General features: G+C 35.5%; 1 protein-coding gene across 3 annotated transcripts in view; it reads right to left on the bottom strand.

Annotated features, from left to right (window-relative positions):
* Positions 1 to 15,015, bottom strand: part of ULK4 (unc-51 like kinase 4) — a 213,858-nt gene that overhangs the window by 50,006 nt on the left and 148,837 nt on the right. For all 3 annotated transcript variants that reach the window (XM_038126839.1, XM_038126840.1, XM_038126838.1), the window contains 2 exons: positions 14,129 to 14,227; positions 5,986 to 6,171 (listed from right to left, as the gene is read on the bottom strand). In XM_038126839.1, coding sequence (XP_037982767.1) covers positions 5,986 to 6,171; positions 14,129 to 14,227 — 285 coding nt within the window. The remainder of the gene's footprint in view (positions 1 to 5,985; positions 6,172 to 14,128; positions 14,228 to 15,015) is intronic.

The raw sequence follows: 15,015 nt of genomic DNA, 5'->3' as shown, positions 1-15,015 counted from the left end.
ACTCAGATTAAAAATGAAAATTCTTATCAGACCTATAGTGAAAAACTGTATCTGGGATTTCAATACTCAGAATCTAGTTAGGCCAGGTAAAATTAACCACGTATAGTACTATAAAGAATGCCATGGGATCTCAAATGTAAATCAGCTTCAGGATACCTCTCATATCTGGATATCTTAAGTATTATTACACACACAAATACTATTTTCACACAGAACTTTAAAAAGTGCTTTTTGAAAAGTTATGTTATGCTTAATAGCAAGTATATAATTATAGATCAAATAATACATATCTTAGGACCTGGTATTGCTTGTAGAATGCATGACAACAAACTGGAATATTATTAAGTTTTGAGTATACAAAAATCACACTGATTGTTTTCCTTCCCAGCTACTGAAAATGCTTTACTAAACTTAAAAAAAAAAAAAACCAAAAAAAACCAAAAAACCCCAACAACAACAACAACAAAAACCCCATCTATCAGGTTTTATTAGTGGAAGTACAATATTTCACTTCCACGAACAAAAAGTTCAAAGCTTCAATAAGACTTGCACAACAAAAAAATCCAAATTATTCAGATAACTTGATCAATATTGGTTCAATTTTCATTCTGGTAAACAATGAAGTGCTGCATGGGGGCTGTGCCACAAGGGAACTATGCCCATTAAACAATGAATTTCTTTAAATTATACTAGTTATTCTCATTCTATTTAAGTAATTGTTTATTTGTTGCTTAAATTTTATTAGAGTAGTTGTGATTAGCTGCATTCATCTTCTGTGTAATTTAAACCTTTTTTTTTTTAAATCTTTGCTGTAAAATTGAATGTACTGCTTCCTGAACAATGGCAATGGCCTGGCCCAGCAATCTAACTCACAAATATCTCTGCCGACTATTCATATTCATCAGGAACACTGTAGCATTTTTTATTTAAAATGTTATTAGATTGTATTTTGGTTAAACCATAGGCAAAACTCAAAAAGCCATACTTAGAAGCTTACTTTACAACTAGATGAAAACCCAGAGGAGGAGGAGGGGAGAACAGTCTCTCTTGCCCCTGGAGACAGGGCAATTTCCCCACTCTGCTTGTTACCCCTGTGTCAGGGTATGGCAAGGCCTCAAATCACCATGGCAAAAGGCTGCCAAATCACAGTGGGAGCTGAAGGCCTCCCCATCCCTCATCTCTGGAGACCCTCTCCAATTTCATTTAAACTTCTAAAAAAAAAAAAATCCTGCCTGAGTGTGCAAATAGAAGGAGTTTTGCCACACAGTGGGAAGGGTGAAGGTGCATTTCCCTTCCCATGTATTTTTTTCAAAGGATTTTGAGCAACACGTCCTGTTATCATCTGCATAATGTATACCAATGCTGATTAGCTTCTCCCTGTTTGGGAGGATCTAAGTTGTTTGCAGCTAATGAAATGCTCCCTTTTAACATATACACAAAAGTAATGTCTTAAGGACATTACTCTTGTAGACTGAAGTCAACAAAAGATGGTCTGTAAAGAAGGGATGCAGGTTTGGTAACAACTTGAAAACAAGAGATTAACACTAATGAAGGATAGGACTTGTTCTTGTAAGAGTAACCCAAATTTGAAAAATATGTATGATTTTAGATAAACTTGTTTGTTTATTGTGAGTATGCCTATACATGTCAGCAACCCACAAGTGAGTATTGTGTTCACAGTCTAACAACCATAGCTGTCATAAAATTATTCCTTCAAGCAATGGAATATTACGGATTAACTTAGCAACTAATGAAATTGATCATGAGCCACTTAAAAGATTCAGATCAGGAGTAAGATGTATAAAAAGTTTTCTCCAGCTAATTTGAGATTACTTGAGTGCTGTGCTCCCTCAGCAGGAGATATGCCAACAGGTTTCTGTAGCCTTTTAAGACCATGGGAAAACAGACCTCTGGGAATTGTTGCACAAGCCCCTCCTTCTGGCACTAAGTCCTCGGAGCTGAAGCTGCAAAAGGGATTCTATCTGAGAAACTCTTGGGATTTTGCTTCACCTTCTTGGAGGGAAGTTCCCTATATATGTACTAGTGGCAATCTACTGAGGAGCAAACCTCCAGCAAGAAGTTCAACTTACTGAGGGATTGCAGAACAGCTACTCTGAATCAAACATTTGTATGCTTGGACTGTGTATCTCTCCAAGCTCTAAATGTCCTCATAATGCATAATCAGGGATTAATGTAACAAGGATCTAATCTGGGACCTATGGCAGTAAAAATATACACATATATTTTTACATACAAACACTGAGCTGTCTATTCAAGAGAAGCAAATGGAGCAGATCTTTGTATAAAACTGAGGATGATATAATTGCTAATCTACATGACAGAAACACTTAAGGACTGCATGATTTGAATGACATCTTAGACATAGTGATCAGTGGTTCCCCAGGCTTTGGCACATTTGAAACAGGGTAGTAAATTTGCCTGCAGGTAGATAGTGATGCTCTTGCTGTGACTCAGATTGGCAGGGAGATGAAATTAGAGTTCAATAGTCCTACAATGAAGTTAACGAATGTTATGGAATGTTGCCATAGTTTATGTATTATCATTCTAGCCTTAATGTCTTCATAACACAGTCTAAAATTATTTGAGAAGTCCTTATACATATTCCCCATGGGGTATAGGACATGCAGATGACATCCTAAATGTCTTAGCTGCTCACAAAAAAAAAAAAAAGGAAAAACTTTTTGACACTTATGAAACACAAATTAGTGAAAATGAGATTCTAGAAAGACAATCAGAAGAAAAAGGTGGGATTAAAAAGGTAGAACTCAATATCCTTTCTGACAAGTATATAAGGGAAAAGTCACAGAACAAAAGTTCCCTCTTCACTCACTGTGAGTGCAGAAAGTCTAACATTTACTCATTTTTCTCAGAGGAATTTTTCCTTATTACTACATGGAAGTAAATAAAAAGAGTGTTCTCTTGGTCTGAAAGCTGAAATAATTTATTTGTGAGTACCGAGCTGTAATCCCACAGTGATTTTATGTCCAGTAGAAATATACTGGCTAGTTCTATAAAAAATGCCTTCCCATTACATACTAGATGATAAATTGGGATGGCAGGGAAATTTTTTCCCTCTGGGGAAAAAAAAGAAATTAAAAACTTCTCAGCAAAGCAGGCAATCCTCAACTACTTGCTTCCCAAATGAAAATTTCTTCTGTTTAAAAAAAAAATATATATTTTTATCTAGGTAATTTCCTGGACTCATAATAAGATGCACTTTATCTTCACAGAAGAGATGGAATGATGAGATAGTGATTTCCATGACAAGTGGCAGGAGAGGTTTCCAGAACTTAAAAAGCTAGAGATCACTCTTCTGATGTCATCAATCAGTTACAAAAATGCTTCTAAAAAAGATGAAGAATATCTGAATAGCAGCATTGTCTAACCCAAGATGAAGCAATCAGAACAAGAGAGTTAGTGCAAAAGTTGAAGGGGAAAAAACCTCCAAATCCTCTTCCTCAATTCAATAATTTTATGCAGTTTCTGTTCATTTTATCCGTGGCAGTGAGAGAACATTCTTGTGAAAAAATGGGTTAACCTGTGCTTGACAGAGCCCAAAGCTTTGAAATCTAAGTGGTAATTACAAAGAAAACAGAAAGAAGACAATCAATGCTGCCTCTTTTAGACCTTTTAGGTGATCTTTACTTACGCAGTTACTGAAGTTAGCTCAAAGCATATTTTCTCTCCTAATGATTCCTTTTTACAGCAAAAAAAAGCTTATAAAAAGGTGTGTTCATAGTGATTTCAGTATTAAGTCTGTACAAAGTCTGGCCTATATCTTTATTTCTGTTTTAGAAATGCATGCAACAAAATTGTAGAAAAACAATTAGTGAAGAAAGTGCTGCAAGAAGTTTGTGTTGCCCTGCAGTCAATTTGCTGGTCATTTTTGACAATGATTAAAAAAACTGAACAAAACAATATAACAAACTCAAATTTCTGACTTTTTTCAAAAAACCTTCCACCCACTGGAGATAAAACACAGTGGTTTAATCATTAAGTTATAACAACATATAGATATGAGATTCCATTTCATCAAGGTAAGGTCATCTTGTACCTCAACAAATCCTCTGATATGCCTTAAACTGAAGGCTCTGAAATTGTTATATCTGCCTCCAATGGCTTGCTGCAGTCACGTAAAACACTTGAATCAAGGTTAAGTAGTCACACTGCTATGCCCTTCCATATTTCCAGCAATACATGCCATGAAGGCATCTGTAGCATAACATGGAGCTCTTTTTGTACATTCCTGTCTTACATAACCAATACCTGTGCCTGTACCACCAAAGTTAATTTAACCACAAACTGAAAAGCTGCTCTGTATAAGCACTGATTTGCAACAATGAAAATTGGTGCACATACTCATCTCTCTATTAAAATATTGCTCAGATATATAAAAAGAAAAACACTGCTCTAAGCTTCAAAATTCAGCTGATGTAGGCTGAATCCTTCTTAAATGGATATGATTATATTTCAATGTCTTTTGTGATTACGACAATTTTGACAAGATAATAATCTCCTCTGAACAGGACTTTTTAAGGTTTAGAGAAATAACATATGATTTATTAAATAATCTGTCAAATTATCTATGAACGCTGCTTTCAAAAGAAATTGCATGATCTCATTACAATAATTACTGAAAATCTATGCCTGATGTTATAAATAACAAGTACCAGGTATACAAAGGAGAGAACTGGAACCTAAAGTACAGGAACTTGCAAGGTTCAAAAGGTGACTGCAGAGCTTTGTTCTCTTGAAATAGTCAATAGAAGTTTCCGTGTTAAGTATCCTGCACACTAGGTTAACTTTCGAACCCTAGGCTTCAAAATGGAGACAAATAAATGAGTCTGTATCTATTTTAAAATGAAATAATCTAGCTATGTATATTGCAGCCTCATTTCTCTTCTCTCTCACTTTGTTGTCTTTTTACTCATATTGCTTTTGGAGAACAGCAAAAGCCGGTTCTATGCGTCACAACAATTATTCGGAAAGAGTAGCAGAGGTACAAGCTAAAATCAATAGAAAATATCTCTAGAATTTTAAACATCATATCAACTTTAATTTTATGTATTCATGCTTCTTTCATGGCAAGATAGGGCTGGGCAAAACAGGGAAGAAGAGTATGGTGTTTACTTTCCTGTGATGTAAGTACAGCAGGCAGGAGAAAGAGGACACGATCTCTGCAATCTCTACAAGGGAGTTGCTCCCTTTTAATTCCTGCTGCCATGGATTATGGTCTTACTCTAGTAGTCAGCACTGCACTTGCAAAATTGAAGGAACTCCTGCCTCTTACACTGGGGCAATTATCCTATTTTAACTGAAAGCTCCTGCTTTTGGAGAGTAAAGGATGAAGTACTCAAACAATGCAAGGCTGTTGACAATGCAGGCAAAGCTTCTTAATAAGACACTTCAGCATAAAAGCCTATTGTATTATCTGAGAGAATGCTACAGATACCAAAATATTTCCTTCCTAAGCTACCTGAAAGACATCAGCTGCTGTCATTCCACTGTGTTGGTGCAGGACAGAAGCGAACCTTCTACATGTCAACATTATCACCAGAAGCCCCTGCATGATTGCCACTGCCTGGCTCTCTACATTACAGCCACTCCAGCACAAGTGGTCCCTATAGCTCAGTGAGAATGAAGACTCAACAACCCATGCACAAACCTATTCCAAGTATAAAATAGTCTTTTATTCACTGTGAAATAAACCACTGTGTGTCTGAACAGATATATAATGCTACAAGGTTAGCTCTTTCAGAAGGCATTCAGAAAATAGTTTCAATACCTTATAGAGCTGAATGACTAAACAAGTGTAAAAATAGCATGAGTCATTTGCACTGCTGAATGACTAACTGAAATAGGAGAATTCCAGCATCATTTTCATAAGAGGTTTTCAGCCCAAAAAACTATCAAATTATGTAAAAGAAACACGCAGACTTTGGAAAAGGTTAGATGTCAACTCACCAGTCTCTTAACAATTTTCAACAAAAGCTTAAGTTCTCGTGGATCTTCTTTGGACTTCAGTACTTCAGCAAAGCTGTCCATGTTTTCTGGAGACATACTCTCCTGATTGCTCCCTCCATACAACTGAACCAGCAATAATAAGCTCTGTGAGGCACTCAAAAATATTTCAGTATCTTCACTGGGAAGCTAAAAATGAATGAAAAATAAATAAACAAAAATTAAATTCCAATTTCAGAAAAGTTGCTTTTCACTGGGGATTTGAAAGAGTATTTACATTTGCATTGTGACAGGAAATAATAATTTCTAGTTGATTGACTCAAAATTCCACTAAAATAAGCATACCAAAGTGATGAAAACATTATTAAAATATATTTACTCTTAAGCAGCAGTAGAACTATATCTGCACTCTGATTCTGTCAAGTGGTCTATCTAGAGCAACATCATAACAGCGCCAGAAATGTTGCTCTCAAGTATGTTATTTTATTCTCCTTTAAACAGAAGCAGTAACAGGAAAAAGCATCATTACAGCCATGATGTCTAATCTTCTACATCATGCACAACATAAAATTTATTTTAATTATTACTAAAGCAAGCCTCTTGAGGTAGAGCACAGCTATCTAGTTATTTAATGGATTTTAAGTAGTCACATTAGGAGGTACATTTTGAAGATTTTAAATATTTTCCTGAATTCTAACTTTTCTACACTCCTTTGAAGATCAGACACTGCAGGAGGCCCTAGCAAAGGATGGAAAATTATTTCCTGGGAAGCAAAATTACAAAAAAGATTTAGGGACTTGACTAGAGATCATTAATTGAACTTCTGATAATATGACACCATTATCAAAATGATTTATGTCTTTCCTGAAAGTACAATCCGGAAATAACAAGTAGAGATATTATTAGGCCTGTATTTGGCACTGACAGTGACATTTTGGAATGACAACAGGAATGCAATGCCTAGTGTCAGCACAGAGAGTTCACAAACACTAGTGAAAAAAAATCATAGAGGTTTCTTGGGAACAGGCAAGAGGATGACAGATTGGAAAATGTAATAGCCAAGGACTGAAGGAATTTAGCGTCTATAGCATATCAGAAGGGGGGTTAGAGTGGATTCGATCATATCCTCTCAATCAAATGTGGGGAAATGCAGGCTGAGGATAGGTTAATTCCTTTACCTGAAAAAGGACTGATAAGAGATGATAGCTCAAAACTTTAGACAAAGCAATTCAGATTAGAAGAAAGATAACACTTCAATTTCCTTTTTTCTCTTTCTCTCTTTAATAACAACAATTAACTGCTGAAACAACTTCCTTAGAACTGAGATAGATTCTCCATCAAAGACAATTCAAATATCACAAGAATATTATTTTTTCCTAAAAAAATAACAAAACCATTTACTCTAATAAGGAATTAATTTAGGAAAGTCCTGTCTATACAGATCCCTCAATAAAATCATTGTAATAGTTTTTTCTCACCTTATAATCTGTGACCTGAAGAAAATGTCAGTGGTAGTCTTAACCAATTAGGTATAGAATTGTAAAAACAACTCATCACGCCCATTCATTTTTTTCATTCAAAAAGTATTATTCACATCAAATAAGACAGATAAAAGTACAATAAACAGACTACCCTTACAGACAATAAAAGGCAAAAAAACCCAATTTGTCCAAAAACTTATGTAATATGCCAAATCATTTCAATAATGATTACTTATTTAATCTGCAGTATGAAATTCCTAAATTTTTTCAAGTTGAGGAGAACCCACACAGTTACTTTAAAGCAATCTGAACATATCATCAGACAGACATCTCTCAAATATTCAAGCAGCAATTCCCAAGGGATCTGCATGCAAATACAATCCTGTTTTCTACTAGCTTCATAGAGTTGCTGTTTAAAACAGACTGAACTGAGATGAAATCTCTGAATATATAGCCCCAAGACATATCACATTCTATTTGACCTAATGCTATGCAAGTGACAGGACCACAACAGCTATTTCTTCCTCAGTTTTGCTATATGTTTTTTTTTTTTCATTCCAATCTAAATGCCACTTACTTGATTATTTCCTTTTCTAATAACATCATCAGTGCAATTAGTAAAACCAAAAAAGCAGGAAAAGCTACAAATAGTAACAAGATTTATAACTCCATTTATACCTTCAATCCTTAACTAATTGAAAAAAAAATCTGCTGATTTTGCTTAGGGCTTTGAGACAACTTCTATTTCCTTCATTGAAATAAAATGCCATTAGAGAAAGGAAGGACAACTACTTTTTATTTTTTAATGTGTCTCTCACACCTTCTAAAACAGCATTTCCAGGTAATTTTTTACTAGATCAGTGTAGGCAGCTACATCAACAACCTCCTGAAGAAAATCACAGAACAAGGATTACATTCAATTTTCAAATGTTTGTTGGCTAAACAAGGTAAAAAATGAAAAATTAGTGAAAATTTTGGTCATTGATAGATCTTTGCCTGGGTACTGCAGTGGAGGCTAATTCCCTGGGCTTCACAGGCACAAAAATCTCATGTTTAGTCAGTATCACAATAGCTATACTTGGAAGTGAGACTGATCCCAAGGTTTCTCTTCCAAGATATTCACTAAATATCAGAGCAGTGGAAAGTTGTCAGTCTCCATAGAGGACTTCTCATACAACAAACGTGTGTGAAGAAATCCATAAAGCACCATAAACCTCAGTGGTTCTCAACAACATGACTGTCAAGGAAGCACACAAGCAAGTCCAGCTGGTTAGCATTATTCCCAAGGGAGGCTTATTGCAGCAGGAACACCCAGTTAGTGAGAAAGCAGAACACTTTGCCGTAGGAGGAAGAGCTTTGCTTGGACCAATGGCCTTGCTTGGGCCTTAATTCTCACCTCCCGGCATGACCAACTTTTTTATCATTGTTGTTATCCTTTGTCCCCCACAAGAGAAAGAAAAACCCTTTCAACCCAATGAAAGGAAACTTTCCATCCAATCTGTCTTGACATCATGTAGTCTCGGCCCTCAGAGGCTTTCAGCAACCATGCTCCAAGCATCACTCCACAGTTCCCAACACCTGCCAGTTATGACATCACATTACTCAATCACCAATGCCAATGAAGTCTTTCACCTCCTGTTGTACTTCAGGTCCATCTGCTGCTCTGCTTTCCCAGAGTCCCTTTGAGCTTCGATGTCAGCTAGACTTTGGGGAGCAAGTTGCTGTTACCCTGGGAAAATTCAGGGCAAAACAATAGCAGGACTGGTCTTGTATGAAGAGAAAAACAAGCTTGGAATAGGACAGGCCATATTTACTCTGAAGGGAATGAGAATCATTGGCCTACAGTCATCAATAATTAAGGTGGAAGAGGAACTCTCAGCAATATCCTTATTTAAGTATGTCCACATCAGCATTTTGCTCTGTAACTCTCACTATTTTGCCATTTTACTTCTGACAAGTAGTGATTTAGATGTCAAAAGTTGTAAGCTGGTAACCTGAAATTTAGCACTGGCTGCCAGTCAGTGTTAGTACTGGTTATAAAGAGTAGGGGATCTGAAGAACATTATAAAACAAAACCAATGGCTGAAAATATAATAAATATCTGTACATAGAGAAAACCAAGAATGAAAACACAGCTTTCAAGTAAATATCTCACATTTAATAAGAACAGGAAAAACATAATAACATTGTTCAACAATGAATGTAGATGGGTGGTTCATCTCCTAATTAGATGGAACAGCATTCTGATTATTTTTCTAATCAGAACAATTCAATTTGGTATTAAGACCATTTGCTTGAAATGCATTTAAAGTTTTTGTTCTTTCAGGAGAGTAGAAACCCATGAAGAAACTAATTCTAACACTTTTAAAGAGTATCTGCCCCTTAATATTTCATAATTGCATGAAGCTTCCTTTTCATTTCTCAGTCTTAGAGGGGATTATGGATTCAGCCCTTCAGCAAGGTAGAAAAGTCACCAGTACTTCTCTTGCTGCTGTTAATATTCTTGGCTAGTGCATAGCTTGAAGAGAATCCAGCACCTTAAAATAAATTACTGAAGAGCTAAGGTCATAAATTCTGCCATTCTCTAACTGAAAACTGTAGATCTATTTTTCACTTACTTTAAAATAATGCCTCATGACAAGACTTCTGTGCAATGAAAGCAACGTATTAGCCTTCACTCAATTTTTATGGACATGTTATAACTTCCTATAAACAAGCTTATAACACAAAATTCTGTTTTCTTTTGCTTTCTAGATGGAATCTGTTTTGTGTATTTTAGAGTTAATGTGGTAAAGAGCAGATTGTTGCACATCTATATTTCTGCAGTCTGTTCTCAAAACTTCCATCATTCTAAACTGAGTTGCAGTGTGTTCATGAATTGCAAACCACTGCAAGAAACGTGTGATCATTTGAGCTGAAGTGGCAGTTTTCACACCGTTGGAATTGTTACAGCATCTAATTTTAGAGCGACAATGAAACTGCCTGGATTACCCGGAGGGGACACTATTTCGGTGCATTAATGAGGTTACACACATAGAGAGTTTATTATGATAAGAGATAGATATTCATTAGATCACTAATATGATTACAGAACATGCTGTAAAGGAAGCACCACGGGGATCTATAGGGAAGATGATTTTGCCAACATTTTACAGAATGTAAAAGCAAAACATCACTATTAATCTGCTAGCTTTACTACACTATTCTTATTAGTAAATATGCACAGTTTTAAAATTAAAAAAAATTTACATTTTTACTTAGCAGCATTCTCCTACCTAAGGGAAAAAAATATATATATTCACTTCATTTTAATCTAGGCTAATTGTTGAGAAACTAAACCCCCATTTTGAAATTCTGTGCATGTAACAACATTTTATTCTTTCTTCTGGTGTGTTTGTTAGGAAATTTTTGGGTTTTGAGATAGCTCTGTATAAGAGAATACTTCAAATATATGACATAAACATATGTCTCTCCACTCTGATCAAAAAACAGCCTGTATTCCTAGAGAAAGACATGTGAAATAAAATTCTACAGTAATCATTCTTCTGCAGTTATCTTCATTACTCATTAGCAAATAACTTCATGCACTCTGAAAATGAATTCTGGGCACAGCCTTAGCACCAATGCAATACAGAGACAAAAAATGCCTAGAAAAGATCATCTCAATCATCCATGTGCACTGAGGCTTCATATTTGTCCTCTTCATGTCTGGACATGACTAACGGTTCAACGGTAACACATGGAGCACAGTAATGAAGTGCAAATTTTCCCAGTAATATTACAATGAGAAAGTCTCCCACTAGAAGTCAAAAGAGTTTAGTAGGCTCCAGAAATGACTGGAAGATTTGCACCTAGGAACTGAATCTAGGACCTACAGAAAACAAAATTCTTTTTTATAGGTACTGGCACGGTTTCTGAAACTTTGTGAAAATCCACATTGAAGTGATTTCAAAAGTAATTTTTTCAGTATAATGAGTACATCAAAAATTAGAAGGTGTTGTGTATGCTCTACAATTACTGCAGGTTTCAGAATAATATTCAAATTAAATTTACGTTAAGCAAAGAAACATTACCCAATGAAGCTAAGCTTAATTAACTTTTAAACACAGAACTGCCAAGCAGACTAAATGCTCAATTTTTTTTTCCTCTTATTGATCAATTATGGTCATAATGATCTTGGGATTAAATACTGAATTCTCCATATTTGCAGTGTTTCCTGCATGACGGAGTTTGTAAATATTTATTTTTTGCATTGTTAAATCGCTGAAGTTTCATTTAAATGCAATCTAGGTTTCCAAAACTTGCTTTGCTGTGCCTTCAGTGACAGACTAAATCACAACCACACAAGGGAAAAACTGATTCAAAGTTTCTGACATTTTGAAGTTTAATTCGCATTGATTTTTTGAGGGACTATTGAGAGAGAAAAACTTGTAGAATTTGAGCAAAATAAAAAGACAAGTAAATGAGACACAGAATAATAATCTACTTGAGGGATATACATTTCAATGAGGGAAAACAATTACTCAATGTGTCTAGGAAACTAGGAACTAGGAAACAATGTGACTAGGAAACTGTGTAAGTGACTATAAGAAACTATAAATATGCTAAGATAGGCAGAAATAGCAAAGCAGAGAAAATAATTTTAACTCAATATTTTAAAGTAATTGTTAGCTCAAAATTTAAGTCCTCCGTTATCTCCAGAAAAATCAAGTTCACAAAGAACTGAATGCCTCAAAACAGCAACAAGGGGTTATGTACCCACACAGTTCAATGAATACAGAGAACAACCACTGGCAGCTTCACCGAATTTCAGTTCAGGTGGGCCTGAGGCATTTGAAAAGTAGGGAGCACACACATATTGAGACATGCTCTAGACTCCACAAATAATCTATTTCTATTTAAAGAGATTAGAGCATAAATCATATTAAACAAGTGATTCTTAAATGCTAAAATGATTATTCCATTGCTCAAACTCTTCCAAGCTTAACAGGAAATGTTTAATAGAGCACTGGGAAAAAATATTTGAAAAATCAAATTTAACAAACCTAGCTGAAGTAACTTTCACAGATCCAAACAAGAGAAAAATCCCTCACTCACAGAATCTTTACAAAACTGAAACCAAAACAAAACAATACAATGTGTATGCATGTCTCTGTCTACCTATCTAAAGAAGTGGCAGTGGTGGTCATTATCTTTTACCTGTACATTAAAATGAGAAGATTTAGAATAAGCATTTGAAACAAACCAGAATCTGCAGAAGTACAGAACAAAGCAAAACCTACTGGTAATTTACAGGCATGCTTCTGAAATACAAGGATAAGTCACAATCTAATCAGTACACGCTAACTATACAATTATCCTATCCTTTAATTAAAAACTTACAAAAGACTTCCAGGTGGTATAGGCTGAGTTAAAGCTTGGCCTCTAATTTTCTGTTCTTTAAAAAGTTAATATAATTTAAACTGATGACTAGTTTCATTTTAAATAACATTTGCATATCTTCATGTCATACTATTTATCATATATAGCAGTTTTTAAAAATACATAAAAATAAATTAAAAGAATTTATAAAATTGAAATATTAAATAGTTTAAATTCAGTCATTTTGTTTTAGGTCATTCAGAGAACATTTCCAAAAAGCCTTTGTCAAAAGCTGGTTTAAATAAATCCATCAAAGGAGGACTTAGCAGCAAGTATAATGCCAAAAACTAATAAAAAAGGAATCACACACTTCCCTAAAATAGATGACAGACAGTGCTAAAGATAGTAGAAGGATTGCAGAACTGATATCACAAAAAAACTGAAATCCTCTATTTAAATGAAGAAAAAAAGGGTCTGGAAGAGAACAGAGTCAATCTGAAACTCTTCTAAGTGAAATATCCCAGAAAGGATACCATGATACACCAAAATTCTCACATACCATTTTAATGGCTTTATGCTGACTTACAGGCTGATGCAGCCTCTAAAAGCACTGTCCAGCTCAAGAAGCATTCTACTACAAACCATTACAACACACAGAGTAAATACAGATCTCTGTATGACAGAGGTTGAGCTGATGGGATGCATTAGGGCCACAATGCAGCCCTCTGTGGAGATTTCAATGCAGTGCTGTACATCTAGTAAACCCTGGAAGGAACTGCCTTTAAAGAGACACACTTCAAAGATGTTTACAGATCACAGGGACCACTCCCACCCATAAATCACCATGATCCTGAGGGATCATGGTGAAATAAAACCCTGGAGAAAACTCAGAAGGCTCAAACCTAGAACATTAAAATGCATCACTTGCTACAAACCAATTTTGCATTTAACTGACTTCTCTAAAGGAAACAGTACTATCAGTTTCAAATTTTGAATGCCATCCTTTCCTATGCAGTGGTGACTAGTACATTTTGAAGGACAAAAGTTGGCTACATATATGTATCCAAACTGAGAACCTGCAGTATGCCCCTCATCCCACTTCTATGCTCCAGACAAACAGACTTTGATATCACTGGCAACCTTCAAGTCACTGTGACCTGTAACTTCTTACAAAGTGCTAGAGTACTAGGTGAGAGCTTGTAAACAATTAAAAACTAGAAAAGAGAGCTCTAATACGTTCAATTCAATTGCATAATTCCAACTTCAGCAACATTCCATAAGGTTACAAACAAGCAAACTCTCACCAGTTGAATAAGCTGGCTAATCAGGTCCGTCAGAGGTTTATTGATTAGCAGAAGGTCTTCAGCAGCCTGTGTGTCCCCTCCTGACCCAGATTTCTGTGCCTTAACAAGAGAGAAAAGAAATCAAAAGCAACCCTGGTGATTGTTCTGTTATGAAGAACAAATTAGGTCCATTAAGTGGTCGAAGTGTGAATAGAAGTTTGAAGGGAACTTACGCATCTTTTCTAGTTAAGCATGCCTGGGCTCCCAACGAGCAGTTAAGCTCCCTCTGTGACAATAAGCACAAAGCAAAGGGACCCATGCTGTTGTGCCATTCTGTACAGGCTGAATATACTGACCTGTATGACATTTCTTCAGCAAAATGCAATAAAATCTATGTGCAAAATATACCTCAAACCAAGACACTCAAGGTGACTGAAAATTTAGAATTCTCAGCAATATTGTCCAATTTTGCCTGCCTTACTCTGTATCCTGAAATATTCACAAAATATTCATAATTTAAATTATTTCTGAAGTAGGGATAATGTTTTCAAGCAATAAGATCAGTTACTACTTGTAATCCTGACCACTGTCATCCCCACATCATCAAGACATACTATTATCCTGGGCAGTGCTATTTATGACCCCAGGGCTCCTGAAAGGTCGGCTTACAGGATTTTTCATTTAACCTTGCACCAGCTTTGGACCATTACCCTATACAGTCAATCCTCTAGAGGAAAAACAAACATTTTGTCTAAAGAATAAATTTTAAAATAATTTTATTGTGTTTCATTTATAGCTCAATCCTAAAAATCACTGTCCAAGTGTAATTCTTGGAGGTTTTCATTTGGTTAAGTGAACAGAAGAGCAAGTTCCCTAAGACAGGTGCCACTACTGCCCAAACTCCACTG

This window comes from Motacilla alba, chromosome 2, assembly GCF_015832195.1.
Source record: "Motacilla alba alba isolate MOTALB_02 chromosome 2, Motacilla_alba_V1.0_pri, whole genome shotgun sequence".
NCBI lineage: Eukaryota > Metazoa > Chordata > Aves > Passeriformes > Motacillidae > Motacilla > Motacilla alba.
The sequence above is the reverse complement of the archived record's forward strand: the minus strand, read 5'-3'. Positions and strand labels throughout refer to the sequence as shown.